The following is a 26,433-nucleotide window of genomic DNA, read 5'->3' as shown; positions in this document are numbered from 1 at the left end:
ACAAATGCCATGATACCCTTTCAGCACCCAATGACCTTTGCAAGTATGACAAAACAGAAGTTTGGGTGACTGTCGCCAGTCTCTAATCTACCCAGTATAAAACCCCATGAGCAGCTGCCATCATGTCCAATCAGCAGATCATGACCAGTTGCCCTAATGCCCAATTACAGTCCTGTTCTCCTGAAACACACATGAGCCTCTGGAAGCATTCACTAGCAGCTGCAGGTCCAAACTCACTAATGACATCCCACTATGCACTATAGAATAGCACGGAAACATCTCCAATGTGGTGGCTCAACCCTAACCACATCAGACTTAATTCCTTTATAGAGTTCTTCGTGCCTGATCAGTAAAACAGACGTTGTTCAGCATCAGCATAAGGTAACAAACATTTGCTTGTGATCCCTAGAAGTTCTGGAAGATGCAATGGGTTCCTTGGTGGCTGGTAACCCAGGTGGGAAGGAAAGAACCTAGACATAAAAGGACCTGGTCTGAACCTCAACACAAACTTGAGTGATGAGAGACTGGCTGACTCGCACTAAAACTTGCATTATTGGTGATAAGACACCTAAATGTTCCTGCTGTGATGTGCATAGAATCGCGAGTGATAGGATACAGAACAGCTCTGGCTTACACCAATAGTAAGTCATGCGTCATAAGATACATGATGGCTTCTGCTGAGACCTATAAGAAGTTGTGATTGATAGGATATGTAATGGGACCTGCTGAGACCGATATAGAGCCATGAATAATAGGTCGTAAAATGGCTCATACTTAGACCTGTATAAACCCATGAAAGTTAGGTCAAAAGAGTCTACTGAAACTATTTAAAACCATGAGTGATACGATATGCAAAGACTCCCCAATGAAAACCAATGGAAATGCACGGAATGCCTTCCTCTGAGATTCATATAAAATCATGAATGGTAAGATATGGCATAGCTCCTGCTGAGGAAACTATAAAACAGCGAGTAACGAGATGCGGAATGGGTGCAGCTGAGATTTATATACACTTATGAGTGAGAGGACACAGAATGGATTAAGAGCTATATAAAACCATTAGACACAAGATATCGCTCCCGCTGAAAGTTGTATAAAACACTGAGTGATAAGATGCAGAAAGGCTCCAGATGAGACCTACATAAATCCATGGTAAGTAAGATACTAAAGGGCTCTTGCTGGGTATTAAATCACACGAGTGATAGGTCATGCATTGGATGTCTCTGGAACTCCACAGGCACTCCTGGGTGACATGACATAGAATGGCTCCCGCTGAGACCTGTATGAAGCCATTAGTCGTGGAATACTGACTGACTCCCGCTAAGATCCATCTAAGGGCGTTAAAAAGATACAGGTTAGCGCCTGATGGCTCCTTCTGAGAACGATATAAACGCGTGAGTAATACAAAAAGGCTCATTCTGGACAATATATATATATTCTCACTCTCAGGAGTGACAGTACAAGCAATGGATCTTTCAGACCTATATTTACACCCAAGAGTGATAGGACACATAAAAGCCGCTGCTCAGAAGGACACAAGCTTTCATAAAGCAATGAACAACGCAGAGCCGCCTGAAGCCTTCAAGTACATTTTGCTAAGTGACTCTCTTTCTACTTCCCCTTCCCCCACCCAACTCAGCTTCACCTACAAACAGCATAATGGACCATATGACAATAAGATGAAATCGGGTTTGGAAGGGGTAGGAGGTTGTCCTTCAAATAATGGTTTGACAAACAAAGGAGTCAATTCGTATATTTTTGATGTACTTTAAGACGTCAAAACAGCACTTTTTTTTACCAAAACCACAAAAGACAGTTTGCATGTACTCTCAAAAATATTTCCCCCAACAATATAACCAAATAATGTTCTTGTGAAGCACCTTTTGTCCGTTTTTTATTTCTTCTCGAGACACGATGCATTTTAGATAGAATTATTTCTTACAGCATAAAAAAAAAGAATTCTGCTTGACGCGATGGCGCCCCCCTTGCTGGTTAGTCCTCTATGCATTTGTCTACTTTGTCCAATGGGCTGAAGCGCTGAGGCAGACTTGGATGATATGTCACAGAATGGCTCTGATTCAGGCCTCAAAGCACAAACTATAGGGCATAGAATGGCGCAGACTGGGCATTTAAAAGCATAAATGATAGGACATAGGATGGCGTTGGCTTAGACCGTCCGATTGCGAGTGATAGGACAGTCAATGGTTCGGGGTGATCCCTTCAAAGCACAATTGATGGGTCACAGAATGGTCCGACCTAAGGCCTCCAAGAAAACATCCACAGATGGTTTAGAAGAAAAGCTTGATGTCCTGTTAATCAAGGATATGTACTGACCTTTGCTAACATGTAAAGAGGAAACTCCTCACGTTTATGTGATTTCCATGTGGTGTAGGCCGAAGAAGGTATGCAGGTGCTTAAGATTCATCAAAATATGCTCTGAAAACTATTACACAGCAAAACAACACACCAGGCGCTCGCTCTCTCCTTAAGTAGTATGTCGTGGTGAGTATAACGTGAAGTATGTGTCCGAGGTATCAAACTAGTCGTACAGAGGCCGCTGACATGTGAACTGCATTCACCAGACTCTGGTCTGAGGACTTCACAGTGAATGTGGGTAGGACCCGAACAGATGCTGTTATGGGGCAGGAGACTGCAGCAGAAGTACTCGTTTGTACACTATGTTCACGTGTTCACGAATCGGACCAGGATTCTGTGGACTGGAGTTCCCTGCAGGTTTTCACCTCGTCTTCTGCCAAGCTGGGCTTTTTATTCTCCGGTTTCCTCCTCTTAAGTGGCCTGTGGCAGAAACTGGGGCCATCACTGTTCAGGCCATTGTATCTACCCTCTGCCAGGTCTTTTGCACTGCACAGAGGGCTGCGTACTTTCACAGTGTTACCAAACTTGGAGTAGTCCACGGCATACCTACCCTCCTCCTCACTGATAATGGGCACAAACCGATGACCCCAGAGTATTTCGTCTGGCAGGTAAGAAGCTCTGGCTTGGGTGGTGATGCCAGTCGTTTCAACAACACCTTCCAACAGAACTACAATCTCAAGGTCTTGAGAGGGGAGGTCATAGGCTGAGATATCATACAACGGGCTCTTTTCATCAATGGTGTGGCTGATAATTAATGGGGAAACTAGGAAAATGGTGTTGGTGCCCACTGGGTTCTCCACTTGAATGTCCACCTGTGAGATGGGCACCACCTCGCCCTCAGCAGTAGTGGTCTTCTTCACTACCTGGATTTTGATGGAGGCACTGATGATCATGCTTTTGCGGAGATCTCCAACCCGGAACATGAAGCGGAATTTGCCATCACGGCAAGCAACCACAGCATGCTTACTGAAGATCAGTGTCTCTGCCCTTCGGTTAGCCTGGGCTGTCTTCATGAAAATGCAACCCAACATAACGGCATTGATAATTAGGCCAGAGATATTCTGAATGATCAGGACAGTGATGGCCATGGGACACTGCTCTGTAACCATACGTCCACCAAAGCCAATGGTGACTTGGACCTCGATGGAGAAGAGGAAGGCTGAGGTGAAGGATTGGATGTTCGTTATGCATGGCACAGAGGAGTTGCGCCGTGGATCCAGGTCTCCATGTGCAAAGGCGATGAGCCACCAGGCCATGGCAAAAACCATCCAACTGCAGATAAAGGACATGCTGAAGATGAGGAGGGTGTGAGGCCATTTAAGATCAACCAGGGTGGTGAAGACATCTTGGAGGAACCGCCCCTGTTCACGGATGTTTTTGTGGGCCACATTGCAAGCTCCGTTTTTGGCCACAAACCGAGCTTTCCTGATTTTTGTCCTGTACCGGTGCTGGGATAAGCTGTCCTCTGCTAGGCGAGTGATGAGAAACTCTTCCGGGATTATACCTTTGCGTGCCAACATCTTGTCTTCGTCACCTCTGATGTCTTAGAGCATCTCATAGACTAACACATTGCGTCAGCAGGTCCCTGGATGAATTCTGAAAAGAGAAGAGAAAAAAGGTATTTAAATGAGTGGGGCAGCAAGAAAACTGTAACGTCCTTGCAGCACGCCCATGTGCAGATAGGAATAAAATAACTATGAACATAGGCCTGATCGTTAATTGTAACTAAAGAGAAATAGCACTTTATTGTTATAGTTAAATAGAACTTCTATAGTGCACATTTCCGCATCAGTATAATATTAAAGCACCTTTCATTAGTCCAGAGTTATGACTTCCAAGTATGATTCGGTTGTGTAGTTGTTTGCGCCCACCGGGGTTTTATGCCAGTTTAATGTTGTGAGTTTTAGATCGGGCGCATAACAAACATTTTCAAGTTGAAAGTGGTGTAGCTCAGCAGGAGGCAGTGAAACACGTATATTGTTTTCACAAATGGAATGCAAAGGGCAGACCTAAGAAATAGACGCTTTATTTGCTAGCGTGTGCAGTTACCTCCAACCACTACAGTATAGAACGATGGAGCAATTCTTGTGTGGCCAAACATGACGATACTGCACTGTGTGCTGTCGTTGATGAAACAAGTACTGCTGCCACGTTACACTACTGCATCCAGAAAGTGGTGCCACCATCATTTTTGTGACAAGAGAACGTACCTTGAAGAGAATGTAGTGCTTCAAGGCTCCTGGACCTTCGTATCAACAACATGACCAAATATTGTACTAGGACGACCACATTAACCGTGGATATCAATCATCTGATCAATATCGGGAGTGCTGATCACCTTTGAGCAAATGTACCCTGGGGTACAGCATCTCGCCTGATGATTGGTCCGCCGCTTCCTAAGTCGAGGGCTCTCTCCTCCAGGCAGCGGAAGGAGGAAGGTTTCACACTCATCCTCCTGAGGGGAGTCTGGCTACTTCTCTGGAGTCTCCTACCAGGCTCACGGATACTTCTCTTCAAGCCTTCCAAACTGTTGAAGGTAGCAGCTAGTGGCAATGGAGGAGGGACTCCTGATCAGGTCATATATATGAGCATACAGAGTGCCTCAGCTGCTATCGATCTGGAGGTCACCCACAGTTTTTATTCTCTTATATGTCCCTGTCAATCTTAGCAGGGAAGGACTAGGGCATGAGGAGTGCGGAGGGCTCTCACCGCTGGTGCACACAGTATAAACAGGGTAACACCGTATATGTCCATCAGTGGCATGTTCACTCTCAGGACACACAATGAACTCACGGACCCCATACAGTGTCACCTTAGTAGGTGTCTGGTCAGAACCTGGATATGCTGGGGGGGGTTGGCACAAGCTATGGTAGCCCACTTTGTTCGGGTTCCTCGTTGCACATGTCCAGACCCAGAAGAGAAAGAGACTCACACAGAGTCAAAGGGGCACCTGTTGCTTAGTATCACATTTACTCACACTGCAGTCAACCAATCTGTTACAGCACATTGTAAGAGCTATGATGAGTTGGTGTGTGCTCAAGAGCAATATCAGCATCTACTAGGTGTCAGCTAGTATACAGGTGTTGTGCAGGCGCAGTGGTGGTTGTGATCTGAACTCTTGAAACACATTCAGATCAGCTTTGCCCCCTGCGTTCAGATTAGTTAAATCCTCTTTCATTTCCAAGGTAGGCATGTTGTTCATACATTTTCAGCTTTCACTAAGCGTACTGCTGAGGCTTGGACGTTCCGTGTAGTAGTGTTGTCTTTGGGATTGGTGCACCCAGCAGAGGTACTATCTTCACAATAATACTATGTGTGTGCCTGTCTGTCACAGCATCTGCAGGTCAATCACTTGTTCTCACTGAACAATTACAAACTACAATGAACATCCAGGGATAAGCACAGAGGGATCACATTCGTACCCAGTGTTCACGAAAGTGTTGTTTGACAGGGAGAATACTTTTAAATGGACACCAAAATATGAATTCTACCTACACAAGACCAAGTGGCCAGGGGATCCAAATCGAGCTTAACCAACACCACAAAGTTCACACCATTCCCCAGCTAAATGTGTGGTGAGAAAACTAGATCCAGTCAGCTTTTTTTGATGCTAAAGAAGAAGGAAAGGAGTCTTTCTTCAAGAAGTAGGTGGAGGACGCGCCTTGGCAAGTAGGGGAAAATGTTCTTCCTTATAAAGTGGTGGCTAATATTTATTTATTGTTTTTTTATATTGCACCAGCATAGCTATGAAGCTTGTACATTACATGAGGGCTTGGGAGACAATCTACAAGAACATGTACATCAAGTGAAGATTACACAAACACATTTCTTAGCATGTTTATTTAGCAGAAGGAGATTAGGTGGTTTGCCAAGAATCACATGATGTTGAGTGAAGTGCCGAGACCAGGATTTGAACCTGGTTCCCAATGTTCCAAAGGCAGCAGACCTCATCCAATCCCAGCCAATGAATACACCCTGCAGCAGAGAGAGGTCCTGGATAGCGGACACCAGTTCTTGTGAGAAACAGGTACAGGAAGGGGGAAGAGGGGAAGGACCCTCCCAGACAGACTGCTGACGTGCTCAGGGCAAGATAAACAGTCGTTGAGGTAGAAGGGCCAGCGAGGGACCTTCAGGGTAAAGAATTAGATGTAGTAAAAAATCTCTCATCATAGCCCTCTTGAGAGTTATTTGACAGAAAAAGCTACTTTTGCTGTAAAAAGGGAAGTGAGATTTTGACATTACAAGCGTCAGAAATTTCTTTTAGTCATCACAGTGCTTTTGACCAATCTTTACCTCAGTGTCTTTAGGCAAGGCTGTCGTTAAAGATATTTTGTTATTACAGTCTTGAATGCTTTTCAATAAGGTGGATACACCAAGGTGCGTAACTGCCAACAATCAAGGCGGCGCCTACAAATATACAGAAACTCAGGTCGGGCTATAATCTGCTTTACATAAGAACACAGCCCAAGATACAGTTTGCACATACACTGAAACACAACCTACACTCGTGTCTGGAAATACACTGCATACAGTCTGCATACAGAGGAGCAACTTATACTAGAGTCTGGAAGTACAGATGGGCATAGCAGTGCTTAGTTTGTAAAAATATAAGTGCCAAGGCCGTCGTCAGGAGACCACTGCAGCTTCCACCACCCAGTGCCCTTGCCAGCACCGCCAATGACAGTACCAGCACAACTACAAACCACTACACTCCTACAAGTGTGAGAATACAGACTATTCCAGGACCCTGACATTATAAGGATGGCTTGGGTGGCGGGTAATAGTCATGTTTAATGTATATTAAAGTAACTGTATTAAATTAACAAACAGATGTTGGGGTGCTTATCTCTAAATTAGACAAACAGTGCTGCCATGTGGCAAACTGTTATAAGTGCCGGTGTTCGCAATTAAATGCTGTGCCAAACACCAGAAACTACTGGCTCAAATTAGGCACTGGGGCACAGGACCCACAGGAACACAACCAGGACTAAAATGGGTAAGTATGCAGGAGCTGGGATTACAGACTCCAAATACACGGGGCAAAGCCCTTACTATAGTCGTGAAATACACAAGCCTGTGAAGAGAGATCCGTTTTCTTCTGCGCTGCAATTTTTATATTTTTGAAGACCCAAGCAGTGCTCTTTTGACAGATACAGAGTAGGCTAGCTGAGTATGAGAATACACATAGACCCCTAAGGAGCAAAAAAACAGTGTCAACAAATGACGATACCAGTTGAACTAGATAGTTTGAAAATAGAGACAAGTATAGTATATTAACAGTATCAAAGGTGATTCAAGCATAAAATCAATACTCCAATGACAAACGTAAGACGAACCACTTAATAAATAAAATATTTGAGAGTATAATAAATATCCAAGGCTAAAACGTAATTCCATTCCATCAATAACACACTCGCTAAAATCAGTGCTCTGTAGTAAACTGGAAATAGTAGAAACTCATCAACCCTAAAATGAAAATCCCTTCCGAAATACACATTACGATATCCTCTTAAGGGACGTATTGCGGTTGACTGTCTAGAGTAACCATTGAGTCAAATACAAAAGCAGCACCTCTGGTGCAATCTGCCGTTTTGCACTACGATTCTCAGTAGATTCTCTGCTTGTTAGATAAATTAAACTGCTGATCCTGGTGGAAATTGCGGCTGTGTGAAAACACAACACCCCAATAGCATGAAAAGAAGACATATCTCCAAGCGTGTTATGAAAAGCATGTGTTGTCCATCCACTTCTGGAGCCTCGGTTTTATAAAAAGTATTAGAAAAAACGCAGTGAGGCTTAGTTCCTGCTAATCTGGATTGACTGACAGCAACCGGGTCCAATTAGAAATCATATATGGAAGGCAAATAGCCACGACAGGAGGTCAGAAACCCCAAGAGTTCAGAAACCATGATGCCTGCATATCAGACAGAAGCGCTTGAATTTGTAACAGTTTGGATGCACTGGCAGTGAAGAGGGTATGCTAATGTGTCATGCAGCCAAGGTTTGTACCACGGCTGAAACAGAAGGATAAACGTATAGAAATTCTAGAGAATGAAGCTGAATAGGCTCAGGACAAGTCTGTAAATCCAGGTTCAGAACATAGATACAATGCGGAGCAGAAGGGAACTCTCTCTCACCCAGTCATTAAAGAAGGGAACTCAGTCAGTGTGTAGAGGTTATGTCCAGAAACTCTGTAACATATACCATCACAGGTCAGGCATCAGTGGCTCTCGGCGTTTCACTAAGCAAGTAGTTGTTCGTCAATTTTATATCACAGCTTTAAAAGAAGAACGTACAATGCTCACCAAAGCACTCTTTGGAACAAGATAATTGTTGGTGGAAACACAAAAATGCGACGCTATTTGAAGGCAGGCTGAGTCAGACTCTAGTGTATATGACAAATCTTAAATCACTAAGTAACTCAATTCTTTACTAATACAAATAACTGTTAGAAACAACGATTTATGTTGAAAAATAAAATCTACAGAGGACTTCAATGCAACAAAATATTAGTTGTAGAAAATGTATATTTGAGAACTAGCGACTACATAAAGGCATGCAATTCTATGTTGCCAAGAATACAGAAAACCCAGTGCTCTCGCAAAACCTTTACTTAAACTACTACTAAAATCCTTAATGTCTCTATACTTCTCAAACCGGTTCCAGACAGCTATTTTACTGTAATTATTGGCCTAAACAACACATACCAAAATAATGGATGCATCATTCATAATACTAAAGCCTAATTCCACAGATATAACTTAAATACTATTGTTTACCACAGTAATTAACTCTTCTTATTCCAAATGCACAAACAATAAACCGCCTGATGTTTTCTTATGAATTACTATAAGATGCACTCATTGATGTCAATATATTCTCAACGATCTCACATGTTATGTGGGCAGGTTCCACTAATATTAAAAACACAGACTCCAAAATTATGACAGAGGAGGTAACTGTAGAGCGTTGTGCCTGTCTACCAGCGTGACCAGCAATGCAGCATTCTTTTGTTTGGTCATTTGACCAAGTTAAACATAGATAAAATGAAAAAGAGTTTGGAAAACGGAAATATTCATGTGGGTAGTGCAGAAAGAAATACAAAAGGGCTCACTGTCCCCAAGCAAAGCTAATGATACCAAACGTATATTTGATGCAGACAGTTAATGGCTATTTCATGGTGTGCTTCTGACACTTATTGTTGATGCTGTTTTAAATGTCACCTGCTGTTTCAGCTGGCATTTTATGATTCATGTGCAGGCACTGAAACGTCTATATTTCTAAAGGGTTTTTATGACATCATCACCACTATTGGTGGATGAGGCCTGAGCCTGTAAAAGTTGTATGGCTTGAAGTATATGACTGTTGTGTGAACATGCATAACAGCTCCAGTGCCCGAGTCTATTATCTCAGTAGGATCAGAGGGCTAGACCAGCTGTCTTCTGACTGAGAGCAGGATATGCTTAACTTTGCATTTACTGGCCTTACTACTGTCCACTCATAAAATATAGTGTAAACCTAGTCTGAAAGGGCAAGCTGAAAATATGTTTGGAGATGTCAGGTAATAGTGAAGAAATACTTTATCTACATTGTGGCAAAAGCAGGTGAAACTGCACATCCAAACTCTGTGAATAGCCTGCAGAACCTACTGCTTTTGTTAAAATGGGCAGAAAAGTGTTCTGTATTTGCCACCACTCTTTGGCAAAGGATCTGGGGAATGTGAAACCCCCAAAGCCTCCGGCAATAATCAAACTTTTCATGCGCACCATTGGTATCGAATTATATCTTAAAAACTTCTTGCGAACTGTATGTAATCCTATGACTTTTTAGTTAATTTATTAGGCACAATATTTTCTGAATTTTCTTGGAAGCATGATTTCCCAGGAATCCAGGAAGATTAGCCTGAGTAGGCAGTCTATGTTTTTTTTTTTATTATTCAGAGGAGTGGATTTTCTGTTGCTCAACAAATATGTCATACTTTTGGGGGTCAAGGGCAACATATCAGTATGTTTATTTTGCCCACATGACAAGTAGCTCACACCTTACAGCACAAACTTTTTAGCTACCAGGTTACTTTGTTACAGTATGGTTGCAGGAAAGAGGATTGTCTGATGCTATTAAGGCATTTTAGGCATATAACGTAGACGTTGGGACGCTAGAGTGCCCGAAGAAAGATGGCTGCATATTAGTACAGCTCTACCTACTGTGAGATACAATCCGCACATTATCCTTCCATTGGCTGCCGATCCACCCATGAAACTGAGCGCTTCCTGAGCGGGGACTCCACAGATGCCTGAAACAAACTGTAAGAACAAGAAATGGCAATAATCTGGCCTCCGGGAAAACTGCGGCCCTGGGCCTTGCAATACAGAACATGGCTGCCATCACTGAGAGTGCTGCCGTGCAGTGTGAGTGTTGAGCCCGGCCGCCAGGGTACAACATTAAATGAGCTGCTGCCCTCATGATACAGTGTGAGAACGGTGAAGGCGTGGGGCTCCCTGGGCCTGTATCGGAGATGGACCCGCAAAGGTGAGGAGACTGGGCGTGACTGCTGGGATGCGTAGGGGAGAGAGGTGTGCCGGCTGACTTGAGGCCTAGAAATTGTCAGGGAGTGGGCTGAGGAGCAGGGCTTCGATGAGCGTCCTGGAGGCGGCCCACTGCCTGACCTCCTAGGCCTGCCAGCATTGAGATAAAGTCCGCTCTGGAGCAGGCTTTGCACGCACTGGACGGCATGTGGCGTGCAAGTGATGACCCCTGGTGCTGGGTGCCATACAATCTGAACAGAAGGCATGGGACCCTGTGAGCTTCAAGATCCCTAAACGAGTTGCTGGGCTGCGGACACGGGAAATCGGTGGCACATGAACCACACGTGGAGGCCATTGATCAGTGATACGGTTAATTCTATGCTGGGCCTTACGGGCTGCCTGACAACTTTATTTTACAGAACTAGCAACGTGGGTAAGTTCGAGGGAGAGACTGGCAAGACTAAGAAAGCATATGAGCATGGGTGCTAGTGAATGAGATTACAGTGCTTATAGACGATTTCACCTTCTGAGCGATATCTCCCAAAAAAGAAAGGGGGAGCTACCTATCAGGAACCTGCAAGCTACAGGGCAAAGTGAAGTGCATTGCTACTGATTACAGGCAACAACCACTATTAACACACAAATCCTGGCAGGCCGGTTTGCGAGTGTGCTAGGGGCTGGCGATAGTCAGGGCCACATTGGAGGTGTGGGCCTCCTTATGTACAAGACTGCATATCTACCGACGCAGGCAGGCTGGTGGTGATTATCTGGAGCAGCTCAACCTCCTGTTGCTAAGAATATCTTAGCAAGTGACACCCTAAGATGGGGAAGTCGGACAGACACCGATCCTGTCTCACCTTTGAATCAAAAAAGACTGCTGGATCGCCAAATGACACCCTCTCCAATGTGGACCAAGGTTCCCCTGTGCAGGTGTCCACAGTCCTCAAGGCCACCCTGGCAGCTGTGCAACAAATTCTACAGTCAATTGATGGTAAAATTGACACATTCATTAAACCTCAGGATGGACCACAGGGGTGTGGAATTTATTAAAATATCTACTTGTCCAGGGGACAGGTTGCTTCTCAAATCTACTTGTCCTGTAAAAAGATCTACTTGTCCCTTTGGTGCCATGTAGTGTGGCGACAAATTATGGCAGCAATCTCATTATGTAAGAGCTCTGATAATAGCCTCTCTGATTATGCCAGGGCTACTACCATAGTAGGGCTTGAATACTTGCAGTTTCAATCCCTACTGTAGAAATTTCCTTATTTTGCCACCTTTCTGCAGATCTGCATACTGGGGCTGGAGGAAGCAGTAAGCAATAGTTCCATGGCTGGAATGCCTTTGAGTCTGCAAACCTACTAACCTGCATGTTTTAAAGATTTTCACCAGCTTCTCTCTAATATTTTCCCATAATAAGAAAGGTTGGACATTTACTCCTGACAATGGCAGAATTAGAACTTCTTCCAGGGTTGGGAAGAAAGTGGCCGGAGGGAAAATGAACTTGCAAATGCTCAATAGATTTCCACATGAGCAAATCTACACATGCGTATTTACCCATGCTAAAATACAGTTCACAAATATTTTATAGGGGTACGACATATACCATGGGTGCACTTTTGTGACTTTCTTTAAGAATTTGGGGCCACATGTGGGTAAGTTCAGATTTGCGACCCGCAAAGTGCGAGTCAGAGCGACTCGCAATTTGTGAGTCGCAAATCCGAATGTAGGATGGTGTCCCTGACACCATCTGTGATTCGCAAGGGCTTCGCAAATGCCCACCTAGTGAATAATCATGAGGTGGGTCGCAATTTGCGACCCCCTTGCGAATAGCGGCCCTCACAGGAATGGTGGCCTGCTGGAGACAGCAGACCACCATGTCTGTGACTGCTTCCTTAAAGGAAAACGAGTTGCATTACAAAAACGAAAAATGAAACGTTTTCGTTTCATTTTTTCAGAGCAGGCAGTGGTCCGCAGGACCACTGCTTGCTCTGAATTTTTTTTTACAGTGACATTCACAATGGGGAAGGGGTCCCATGGGGACCCCTTCCCTTTTGCGAAAGTGTTAGCACCCATTTGAAATGGGTGCTAACTGCGATTGGTTTGCGCCCACGTTCGCGGTCACAAAACAATCCTACATTGCACTGCGAGTCGCAATTAAGAAGGGAACACAACCTTCCTAATTGCGAGTCGCAAACCCGTTTTGCGATTCGGTAACCAGGTTACTGAATCGCAAAACTGGGTTTGTGCATCGCAATGTGCTTTTTGCCCGTCACAAACAGCGAAAGTCGCTGTTTGCGACATGCAAAAAGCTACCTACATGTGGGTCTTGGTCCCTAATTAGGTCTGGTGTTAACAAAGACATTTTGTTTTTATTAAACTTCTATTTCTCTCTCTTTTGGCTGGCTTTACTGTGAGTGATCGCATTCTGCTCTTCTACAAGGAGCATATTGGCACACAAAGTAGTTTTGTTCAGTGTCAGGAACTACAGTGGCAATCAGTGACGTAACGAAACTGGAGGGTGCCCCTTTGCAAAGAACATGGAGGAGCCCCCTCTCCAGACTCACTCAGGGCAGGTGCTGTGCTGAAGGGGCCGCCTGGAGGGCGGCTGCGGGGCCTTTGTTATGCCACTGGTGGCAACGTGTGCTTTTAGAGTTCAAAAACATTTTGGGTGGGTTTTGCCAGTGTTTGTTACAATGTTGAGGGCCTGGTAGCTCTCACAACAATAAAGTGTTACAAAAGCCATGTCAAAACAAGACAAGCATTGATGAAACTAAAAGACTTATAAAAATATGTCAGACCAGTTGGCTTTGTCAGTGTTTGTTTATTTTCATGCTTCCCATATTCGTGTTGAAAATGGTTACACTGATTTTCCATTAGAAATATTTTGGGGAAATACTAGCATGCATCAACACATTTTACTAAATGACACTTCATTTGCATCTAATCAGAGAGCATTCTGGGAGCATTATACTTAGCCTTATAGCCTAAACTTTTCAAACATGTGTATACACGTTTTTTTTTTGTACTGGAACCAACGTCGGTAGTGAAGTGTGACCTTAAAACATTTATTTACAGCACTCACCCTAATAATGAAGGCTTTCAAATAATGAACCATAAATACAAGTTCGAACAGCATTATCTTCTGGAAACACATTACCTCAACTGCAGAGAGTTCCACTCTCTGTAAACAAGCAGCCAAAGGGTTTGTGCTGCAGAGGGTTGTGCCTACTTGTCCCAAGGACAAAGTAAACATAAAAACTTGTTGCCCTTGACCCCAAACAAGATGTCCCGGGCATCGGGCGAGAGGAATTCCACATCCCTGGACCACATGACTGCTAATGACACACAGTGTGCCTGACAGAGTCTGAAAATCATGCAGAAAAATGCTTAAATATGGAAGAAGTGCTGGCAATGATTCAAGCTAAAAATGAGGATCTCGAAGTGTACCAGAGTCCACAAATACAGGCAGGATAGAACACTACGTGGAACAGATGCTGCAAGAGGTGTTTGGTGAAGAACAATTCTCCATGGTGTTGATAGTGGAAAGAGCACATTGATCCCTGTGGGGCGAGGCCGCCACCTTGGACGCACATTACCTCCCATTATTGCAAAGCTCCTTAATTTTCAAGATAGAGATGTGGTTCTGCGTCTATTCAGGGAGAAAAAGAATATCCAGTATCAATGAAATTACATAGCATTCTTTCCAGATTTCACTGCGAATGTGCAGGCGGCGCTTCAAGGGTACCTAAATGTGGAAAAGAATTTCCAGCAAGGTTAGATTCCCTACGCTATGATTTCCCGGCACAACTGTGCATCGTCCATGGAGGCAAGTAGAAGGTGTTCACTGCCCACAAAGATGGCATGGAATTTGTGAGGAAAATTGCCAAAAAGAGCAGGGCCACCTCAGAAAACACTTCCTAAATGGGACTCTTGGATTGATCTGCATTGACTCACGAAGATAAGCACTGCAATGTGTCAGACCCTACATAATGGAATATACATGAACATCGGTAAGACAAGTGAACAATGGGGCACGAGAAGAGGCGTCTACTACACAGTCTCTTTGTGAGTATCCAGAAAGCTAGCATGTGGGAGTACGGTCACCCTCCCAGATAACACTATGTACTATTTTAAATACCCATTGAGACTGGGTGGGACGAGTTTCAGCACAGACCTGTAACAACATCCTGGTGACGCGGCCCTAGATAGCTCTGGGATAGGAGCTAGGAGCCCAGTGGCTGGTCAAACCTCACAGTCACCTCTTCTACCATGGAGGGAGCTTGGACACCTAGCTGACCCTATGAGGGTACACTCCGACTGCCAATATGGCATCTTCATTTATATGAATGGTTACACTATGTTGTTATGTTAACCTTTTTGGTTTGATGTTTAATGATAAGGGAAAATATATTTAATATGGTTGGGATGCTGAAGTGGGAGGGGGGAAGAATGGGTGTTCATTGTTTTATTCTTCAATGCTAAAAAGCAAGAAGCTCTAACCCTGAACCATGTAGTAGAAAGGAACAACAGTTCACACCACATCATGGGGTCTCCACAAGGTAAAATGACAGCCACGAGGGAACAACTAGGTATGCTGACTTGAAATGTTAGAGGGCTCAATAATCCCAAAAAGACACAGCAGATGCTTCCTTACTTACACAGACATCAGGTGCCTATAGCCTTAGTACAGGAGATACATCTTACAAAGTATAAAAAGGGTAAGGTGGGCACTCGCTGGGCAGGCTTCTGAGTGGCCTCGTCCTACTCCACATATTCTAGAGGGGATACTCATATTGATAAAGACTAGGTCTCTGATTACTTGGAATTGGCGAAACAGGAAGTTAGGCACTTGATGAGAAGGCACATTGCATGCACATATGAAGAGGAAGGCAGACCAGGGCGCCGCTTAGCAGAACGATTAAAAGAACCATGGGCAAATGCTCACAGTTAGTATACACAAATCTGCAGGTGAACCCTGCTATAACACACAAACAATATTGTCTAAATTCACACATTTGTATTCTCAGTTGTATGGGGATCGGACAATAGCACTGGGAGCTGAAATAACAGAGCATTTATATGACATAGGTTTGGCCTGGCTCTCAGTGGGACAACGGGAATACCTTCAACCAAAAATTACTATTGAAGAAATAAATAATGCTATCCGTACCTTACCAAATGGGAATGGATATATTCCAGGGTTGGATGGTATCCCAGGTGAATTATATAAAGAGTTCGCAGAAATATTGTCCCCACACCTACACCACATGTTCACTGAAGCTTACACGAAACGGGTGCACCCACCTACACTTAGAGAAGCGCTCATTATCACACTCTTGAAGCCCGATAAACCACCAGACTGATGTGACTCATAGCGACCACTCTCATTAATGAACATAGATGCTAAGATATTGGCGAAAATACTCGCTGCAAGGTTGCAGCCACTCCTTGCTAACCTGGTGCTAGCAGCCCAGTCTGGGTTTATCCCAAACCGCTCCACTGAGCAAAACCTGCGACCTTTTCCGCACTATCACATTGCCTGGACCCGTCAATGAAAGCACAGGCCGTCCTATTGGACGCTGCAAAGGCTTTCGATTCTGTGGCATGGACATACATGTTCACTATATTACATCACATGGGACTCCCACAAGCATTCACATGCTGGGTTCATCTTCTATATACAAGACCAATGGCACGTGTGAGAGTAAATGGAAATATTTCTACTGCAGTACAGATCCACAGGGGCACACGGCAGAGATGTCCATTGCCACAATTTCTTTTTGCGCTGACATTGGAGCCCCTGGCATGCATAATGCTGCACTGCGATTTCACCTACGCTCCCTGGCCATATCTCTCTACGCAGATGATATGGTTCTTTATATGCGAGATCCGGAAACACACTTAGGACCCCTTATCAGGGAATATTTCAGGTTTGAGAGATACACTGTGCTTAGCATCAACTGGGCAAAATCATTTATAGTACCCACCACATCAAGCACAGCACCTCATACACTGGAATACCCTTTAAAATGGTGTTTAGATCCTGTTAAATATCTAGGAATATGGATCCATAGGGATTCGGATTCAGTGATTAGGGCCAACTATGGCACAGCAAGGTCCAAACTAGAGGACAAGTTAAGCGCTGGTCACGGCTGTCCATGTCTATGGCTTACCGCATAGCAGTCTGAAAATGATCGTTCTGCCCAAGCTTCTATATTTGTTTATAAATATCCTCATAAATCTTACCCAATCATTCTTCAAAACATTTCAAGTCCAGGCAGAGGCCGTAGCCTGGGAGGGCAAGCAGCCTAGGATAAGTTGGTGCACACAGACACTACAATATGACACAGGGGGTTTGATGCACAACACTTTTATTTATACTATTTATGCACCCAGGCACCATATGCTCACTATTGATTCTGCCCCCCAGGTGTACACCCCCCATTTGGTACTAGAACATGATGACTCACATCCAATCCCATTGCAAGTACTGATACCTCACATTCTAGAGTCTTAGAACTCGCACAGAGATCAACACTATTAACAGTACCACAACAGCCTGGCGGGGTTAGGCAAGCGCTATAGATGCACCAGCACTCCCGCTGCTATGTCACCCTAGCATATCAGTCACACATGACCATGGCATAATGACACTCTTGGATGTGGCAGTGGTAAAAACTCTAGCCGATGTATTCCCAGACGGGAAGTTCGTAGAGCTGAATGCGATCTTAAGGCACAGACATTCCCATCTCATACACTTCACATATCTAAGGCTAAGTACGGCGGTGCAAACTCTATTTGTGCTGTTCTCAGATGAGCCTCCCACACTGCAAGCCCTTTAGACCCTACTCCCTAGCTCGCCACACAAGAATCTTAATACTAAATTATATCTCACATCACAGTGAGATGAGTTGACAGGACAGGGCACATTACTAGATAAATGGGACACGGTCCTTGACCCACAACTGAGTGCAGAGGAATTGAGTTTCTGCTGCTCTCTGACTGGGAGGCTTACCACAAATGGCAATTTGTGCATAGTACATTTCAAATTCCTGCAACAAATGTATTTACACACAGGCTCGACTGTTCAAATATGGGCTGCGCTCCAATGACCAATGTACGAGATGTGGGAGTAGGGAGGCAGAGTTCCTACACATGCCATGGAGATGTGGCTTGATTCATCAATATTGGTAAAAGGTAACACATATATTAACAGAATTAGTGCTGAAACTGTTTCATGTACCCCACAGTTGTGTATCCTGGGCTATGTCAAACCTCTACAACCTATCAATCGTAAACTAGTGGCGATCTTTTCGGTACTAGCTAAACGCAGAGTTGCTACACATTGGGGAACAAAGTCGGTTCCTATTGTTAGCAATGGTTACAGGACATTGCATTTTATAGAGACCAATTAGAGACTTATGCCAAGGAATTGCCAGAGGCATAACGCCCGAAAGACATCTGGGCCCCGATGACGGGTTGCCTGTTAGAACTGCCCAAGGAGAATCTGTGAGCATGTAATGAATATTTGGGGCTGGGACGATCCACATACTCTAAGGAAAGAGTGGATTTGGAGTCAGGGTTTAAAATGTGTATTATGATATGGAATTTGGCAATTGATGTATTGTTGATATGCATGCTGTATATGTTTAAAATGTCAATAAAAATAACTTTAAAAAAAATATATATGTTAGATGTTCAAAATGGTATATAAGTTCCATTACAATATAGCTTTTACTGGTAGTGTTAACTAAGGGAAAAAATCGACACACGAATGCAGGCATCGATGCAGCCACATGGGAAGCCCACATACAATGTTCTCACTCCCAGAGCACCATGTGAAGGAGGAGGCCACACAGATAGCCAATGACTCAAGCAAGATTAATCTTGGCTTCCGAGTGACAACACAAACAGACTTATTTCCAAACAGAAACGAAGGAAAGCATGCACTAGCGACCATTGATCTAGAAATGCTGACAAGCCTTATTAAGAAACTAAAATGGAAGGGGCAGCTGGTCAGAACGGTATTCCGAACGCCTTGTTTAGGGGAGACCCTTCATTCTGGGCTTATTATTTGGTGCTGCTCTTCAACGATCTCCGGGGCACTATGGGTCTCCCAGATGCATGGAAAGGCAGCATAATTCACCCCATATATAAAGCAGGGAACCCCGCAAATCCTTCAAACTACAGGCTAATTGCATTGATAGACGTGGACGCAAAACTCTACGCATCCTGTCTACTGCAACAACTAGTAGAATGGATTCATGATAGACAATTAATTCCACAATGCCAGACAGGCTTTAGAGCTGGCATGGGTGCTTCCACCAACCTGGCAACCCTGGCCTTGCTGGGAAACAAAGCCATGCTTAAGAAAAAAAGGCTACTTGCCTGCTTCATTAATCTAAAGGCAGCTTTTGATTGTGTACCAAGAAACCGCCTTTGGGAGAAACTGAAAAGTTGGGGCTTACCATTCAGCCTTCTAGGCACAATGATGGACTTGCACACAGGTACTTGGGTGCAAGTAAAAATCGGAGAGGGCAGCCACCTCACCAACAGAACATCAACAGCAAAAGGAAAAGGACTTAAACAAGGGTGCGTATTGGCCCCCACGCTGTTTAACTTATATCTTGCAGATTTAGCCGAGGCTCTAGCACCTGTAAATAGCCACCCGCCAGTCTTGGCCAAGAAAGGAATTGCATGGCTACAGTATGCAGACTACATAGTTTTACTCAGCCAAACACCTGTTGGGCTACAGCATAGCATCAACGCATTTTGCACATACATAACAATGCAAGGCCTAGAATTGAATTAGAGTAAAACCAAGGTTGTCCGCCTAGTCGACAGGAAGTTTAAATCTGCTTCATGGTTCATAAACGGATCCCGGGTGGAGGTTGCACCCACATATAAGTACTTGGGGTTCACTATGGACCGTCTCTTGACTTTTAAGCCGCAGCTTGCTGTCGCTCAAGCAAAAGCCCTCTCACTGACCTACGGTTTTAAAGTTTTAAAACAAAAACTGAGCTGTCCTTGATACACTCACCTGCTTGCTGTCATGGCAGCGCGACTAATGCCCACCATCACCTATGGCGCCGAAATCATGCTGGGGAAGTAGGCAGTTTTTCTCAATCAAGTCCAGACGAAGGCCTACTAAACAGTTTTTCGGATACCACGATCAGCATCTCCAGCTCAGGTCCGTTTGGAATTGGGTCTGATAAACTATGAATATCAGAGTAGATGTGCCTTCATTAAACTATGCTGGAGGATGCGTGCAGCTGAGACTGGTACTCTAAACAACCTATGTTGGACGGAAATTGAGGAGCAACAGCGTCATAATGACAAAAGCACCTGGGGTCATCACTTAAACAACTGCATTAAAGTACTAGGTCTGCTAGGAGCCTGGGACCGGAACCCGGACAAAAAGGAGTTCTTCCGGGAGTCAAATGCAGTCACTAAGAAGAAATCTTTAATTTCTGACAAACAGAAATTGGCAAGCAGAGAGCATGCCTGGACTATAATAACATCATACAAAACTTTACAGGCACAGGAATATCTAGCAGCAACCTTCAACCAGTCACTGAAACATCTGTTTGTGCTTTTCCGCTTTGGATTGTTGGAAACAAAGGATATGGTCCCTTCATGGAAACAGCAGGACCCGACACATTCCTGTCGACTGTGTGGGTACAGAAAAGAGTCATTAGAACACATTTTCTGTGTGTGCCCAATTTTGCTAAGCCCCAGGACATTATATTTGAAAAACTTTTTTAAGACACTGAACTTACGCTCATGCAGACTGGCTATCATTAGCTGGCTTAGCGGTCTTTCGATCCCGTTTTCATGTCGAGGGACTAAATTCATGGTATAGGCCCAGAAAGAATTAGTGAACAAAGTCGAAGCCGAGTGTGCAAGGGACATAACTTAGGATTCTCACTCGGCTTCACTCATTTACTATTATTGTGTTCGAAAGGGAGCAAGAAAGTCCTAAAAGTTAAGTTCAAGATCAAGGTTGGAATTAGTGGAGAACATTTTAGATTGCACAACTCTTTAATCATGATATGTTTTAGTTTTAAATAAGCTTTTATGTTTTTTTTTATAAATATTGAATAGGCAAAGTATTTATATTATTATGCATTTTGGAATTGTGATGGTTTTAATTAACCGTGTCAATACACTTACTTACTTACTGGTAGTGTTAGTGCTCTAAGACAATGGTTCCCAAACTTTTTAAAACCACAACCCAATTTTTAGAAAGACTAACTTTCACGACCCACCCATCTTTAATGGACATGAGGTAGGGCAATTTTTTAACAACAGACATTCGTTCAAAATGCAGTGAACTACCAAAATAACATACTCTTCACAATGTTGTGTGCTCCTTTCTAACAACAATTGTTTGTGAATGTCACAGCCCAGGCCATGCTCTTTGATATCTCTTTATCGTACTATGGCCAAAATAATGACCTACCCATAAAAGTGCAGCTGGTAAACTGCACTGGAGCTGAAACACTTTTCAGAGTAGGGTGACGTATGTTCACCAAAATCACAAGGCTTGTGAAAAGTGTTGGTTTTAATACCAGTGATTTAAGCAAATTTGAAAAATCCCTTCTGCACCAGAGTATGAGACAAGGCCTCATAACCATTTCTGTGTTAAAACAAGGCCCAGTGGTGTGTTTTGGGCCCCATACATGAATTGCAGTTTTCTATAGGGCAAACACTGTCAAAGGGCATTGGAGCGGTTTACATGAGTAAGAGGTTACATTACACAAGGTCAGATTTATTGTACTTTAAGCACAAGAGATTTAGTGATTTTCCCAGAGCCAACGCTGAGACTGGAACTTCTTTCCCAGATCCAAGGTCTGCAGCTCTGGCGGTTAGGTCACATGCATATTTCTCAATTTATGCCTGAAAGTCATTCTCAAGTGGGATGATCGTGTATGATCACGGATAGTGACTACATTCTCTGTTGAAATGGCTTTGTAAAGTAAAAAAGAAAACAGCAGCAAAAAGTACTGAAAGGTTCACTTGGATTCTTGCTTGGGACGGCCTATAAGAGTGTGTTTTAAAACTGGACTTAGTGATATAGTTCAGCATTTTTTCACCATTGGTACTGGAACAATTTTCGCAGTACGGATGCTGACATCAGTGTACATCACTGAAGTCATAGGGACTGTGAAAAATCCTAGCCTTACGTAAAGTGTTGCAAATCCATTCAGCAGGAAAGTGGTAAAGGGTGTAGGATATAGCTGGTGGTGCTTTTTGGTGCACAGTGTTGCAAATAAGGATTGTGTGGTAACGCACTGTCATTTACAGAAAGCACATCTTATGGAATTGGCCATCAAATTTACAAAGACATACAGTTTTACTGATAAAACTAGGGGTAATAATTTCAAAAGGGAGTTAAAACGGGAAACACCCTGGACTCCTCCTTAATTCCGCCGCTCCCACGCAGTTATTTTCAGTCATCAATAATACAGTCACCTTCTCACCATGAAAGCTATCACTTCCTCACCAAACACACTGCTCACGATCCCACAATTGTTTTACCAATATAGACCCAAACTTACAACACAACGTTAAATAACATTTCCAAAAGAAATAATATTATATCCATAGTGATGTCACCCATAATTCCAATGGTAAGGTGATATGTGACATCAACATTAAAGTCGGTGATGTGAATTGTGATGTCGTCTATCTTATGTGAGGTCGTGAGCAATGCATTTGGTGGGCAGTTATGGTTTTCATGGCGGGGGCGAGTTATGATTGTGCTGTCTATTGGCTACTTTTAGAGGTATTCAGTCTTATTTTACACCCGTTACTTCTATTCAACTCCTATTTTTTAGGATAATTACTAAAGCTTTTTAAACATATGTTTAGGTCTTATGAGCAGAAAAAAACATTATTTACACGTTGGAAATCTTTGCAGTGAAATATACGTATATAAGATACAGGGGCTTAAGAAGCCTGCATCCGCCCCCGCACTGTGGAAGCAGCCTTCCATCAATGACGGAGCCCCCGCTTAGCTTGTGCAGCGCTCTTGCCAGGACTGAAGAGAATGAATGTCGTGTTTCCCATTCAGTCAGAGCCGCCTCTTTATTTTCACCAGGTTACACGTGAGGCCTGCCATACCCCCAACCACTCCCCTTCCCGTTACAGTTTCATTTTCCCCAGGGCCCCTTGCCAGGTTCCTGACTTTTTCAGTCAAGAGAATCATTTTTGTGCATCCCCGAGCAGGGAGTTATAATGCAAGCTCCTCAAGTATGGAGTACAAGGGTTGAGGTAACTCGGGTGAAAGGAGGGTGGGACCTACTCCTGGGTTCCTTTTCTAACCACGTACACACCTGCACTTGCGGTACCCACTGGACTCCTGCCAGCTCCTGGAACTTTTTTTTCCCTATTAAATATATTGGGCTTGGCGCCTGCTCACATATTCACAGTGATTGACAGCGCCAGGCCAGTGAGGGCGTGCGTGTCGTCCCTCGAGCCCAGGGCAGAGGTAGGAGGAGGCAAGAGGCAAAGCTGGGGGGTTGAATGTGTTAGTACGTGACTTTGCAAGTTTGCCTTTGAGGTTCAGGAGCTGCACACTCCCCGCATCTAGGCCCCGAGGAGTCAGTGACTCAGTGCTCACAGTGTGAGCACAGTACACGTGTTTGCTGATGTATGGGAATGACCATCTGGTCCCCTCAAATCAGGTGAGACAGGGTATTGTTCAGCTGCACAAATTAGTCCGGGCTTTCTAAATATAACATACACCACACACTCAATTTAAAAAAGAATACACTACAAACGTATTTGTCTCTAGCCGTTTAAAAAACAGACATGCATGCTGATTATGTTACCGACCTGAAAATGATGAACAACAGAATCAACCCTGTCGAGATCTGAGCTGCTTATTACAGATTGTGAGATGGTTCATCTCTAGTAAGCATAGCACAAGCCGCGGTTTTGCTTTCACTGTTATATCAAGCCTCACAATGCACAGAACAGCGAGTTATTCCCTCATCAGCTCGTTTACTATGGCACCGCCACACGGAATAACCTAAAAGTAAAGCTTCCAGCTTTCTACTCTGCCCATCTTAAAATGATTGTGTGCCCACTGCGTCATATATGGCACCTGGGAAAGCTTACTTTTGTACTCATCTAATGCTGACGCACCTAATGGCTTTGATCTTTTGAGGTAGTTTATTGTTCGTTTATTATTAGTCCATGTGGTGTGAATAAATTCCTCACTGTGTGCTCTATAAAATAAATACCGTAGAATTTTTAATAATAATACATATTTACTGCAGCAAAATGCACAAGGCTGACTAGCAATACCTAACTAGTTTTGATAACAGAGGTAGACTTTAAAAATATAGTACCGTGGGTGAAACAAAATTTGGCGCCCAGCCCCCTCCTTCCTGTCGTTGGTGTGTTGTTTAAATGGGCGTCAACTCACTAACCGACCTCCCAGTTTAGCCTATTTCTAAACGTTTTCGATCTTGTCAGATAAGACAACAGCACACACAGAGAGAGGGCACGATTTCCCCAGGAGCACATGTCAATAAAATGAGGAAGCTAGGATTAGAACTCTGGTCTACTTATCCCTTCCACTTTGCCTCTATGTGAGGGACAAACTATCCTATATTGTCTGTTCTTGAACTCCAAAGCTTCCCACAGTGTCTAAAAGGTATTGAAAGGGCCGACAGCGAGATGGATGTGAGATATTGAAAGAAAGAGTTGAGGTGAAGAGAAATGATGTTAAACCTGAGGTGCATATGTGGAGGAGAGCCATAAGGATGTCAGATGGAAACAGTGCAGTGAGGCGCACAGAAAGGATTGCGGTAGAGAGTTAAGATAGAGAAAGCAAAGAAAAAAGTAGCAATCTACAGGTAGGACTAGTATGTGGAAAGGAGAGAGGTATGGTCGTAAAAGAGATAGAGAGAGCAGTATCGGGGGAGGAAGATAAAGGTAAGGTAGAGGGTTGAGAAAGAGATGGGTACACAAATTTAGATGAAGGGAGAGAATTAAAGAAAAAGGGCTGAGGTGAAGTAAGAAGAGACAAATGAGACAGAACAATTATTTTATAAATTAAATGCCACTAACTGCCTGGCAGCGCAAGGTACAACAGTGGCTGTCAGTTCTATGGTGGGTACATGCCAAGTAGTCAAATTAAAACACAAAGGAGGTCATTATGACCCTGGCGGTCGGCGATAATGTGGCGGTAAGTACCTGGCGGGTTGGCTGAAGCCAACCCGCCAATGTACCACTCTGACAGCCGCGAGGCTGGAGATATCCGTCTCAAGCCGGCGGCCGCCACTGTTCCGCCTGCGGAATTATGACCCCGCCTTCCGCCATGGTTTTCGTGATGTTCGTAACGCCACGAAAGCCATGGCTGTAGGCCATATCAGTGACAGGGAATTACTTCCCTGTCACTGATAGGGGTCTCACCACCCCTTCCACGCCAGTAACCCCTCCCACCTCCCCTACCTCTCCAAACTCCCCCCCACCCACCCTTCATTCACGCTCCCCCTTCACAAACACACACACACACGTATACACACATCCATTCCCACATGCTTACACGCATGCATACATCCATTCACACACACATCCGCACACACTTCTAAACATGCACACAGACACGCATCCACATTTCACAACATACACGCACTCACACGTCCGTACATGCACACACGCATTCACCACTCAACACACACCCGCATTCACGCACACACATACATTCACACACCCCCACACACACAGTACCCCCACCTCCCTCCCTTGTCAGAGACCCGACTTACCTGGATCCAGGGGGTCCTCCGGCAGGAGACGGGGTGCTGCTACTGCCAGCAGAACAACGCCAGGCCGTATTAGTGGTCATAAAACGGCTGGCGGCGGTCTGCTGGCGTGGTGCTGCTGGTTGTAGCAGCGCCACCTTACCGCCATTCGCCGGCATGGCCACAGTCGGATTTCCGCCATTCTTGTGGCGGAAATCCGGCTGTGGTCATAATATGGCAGACGGCTGGTAGCCACAGCGGCGGTAGGCGGTATTTACCGCCAAAGTTAAAATGAGGGCCAACGTGTTTTTCTGCATACCTCTGTTATTATTATTGCAGTAGGACCGCAGGTGGATCTGATAACTTTACAAGGGATCCCTTAGAAGTTGGGGATGCTAGGCAATTGCCTACTTGCACCATTCAAGACGTCCCAGTACAGCAGTAGGAGAGAGCCGAAGGACCGGCATTTCATCCCTTTTAACTCTATTGGGGTTCCTGCAGGCAGGGGCCTCTTTTATTTGAAAGGAATGTTTGGTGATGTGAGCCCTACCTTCCTTTTCTGGATTTTTTTCTGACTTAAAAAGAAGGATATGTTAAAAATGAGCGCCAACTAAACTTTGATAAGACTGAGATTGTGCACATTCCGAATGAGTAGGTTAGTAGCCATTGCTGTTTCTGTACAACCTTTTTTTTCTTTTGCATAAATATCTCTTACTGGTTGGTCAAAACAATGAATTTGCTTTCCCCTGCTTCCATCAGCTGTGCCTCCTGAA

The 26,433-nt window shown here is 44.2% G+C and overlaps 1 protein-coding gene across 2 annotated transcripts in view; it reads right to left on the bottom strand.

Moving 5' to 3' along the window:
- Positions 1–1,866: 1,866 nt before the first annotated feature.
- The window catches only part of LOC138246393 (ATP-sensitive inward rectifier potassium channel 11-like), a 30,157-nt gene continuing 5,590 nt past the window's right edge, over positions 1,867–26,433 (bottom strand). For both annotated transcript variants that reach the window (XM_069200970.1, XM_069200971.1), the window contains exon 2: positions 1,867–3,972. In XM_069200970.1, coding sequence (XP_069057071.1) covers positions 2,691–3,896 — 1,206 coding nt within the window. In that variant the 5' untranslated portion in view covers positions 3,897–3,972 and the 3' untranslated portion in view covers positions 1,867–2,690. The remainder of the gene's footprint in view (positions 3,973–26,433) is intronic.

The sequence above is a fragment of the Pleurodeles waltl genome, chromosome 7 (genome assembly GCF_031143425.1).
Source record: "Pleurodeles waltl isolate 20211129_DDA chromosome 7, aPleWal1.hap1.20221129, whole genome shotgun sequence".
NCBI classification, from domain to species: Eukaryota; Metazoa; Chordata; class Amphibia; order Caudata; family Salamandridae; genus Pleurodeles; species Pleurodeles waltl.
Note: the sequence above shows the minus strand (reverse complement) of the source record. Positions and strands in the feature narration are given on the sequence as shown.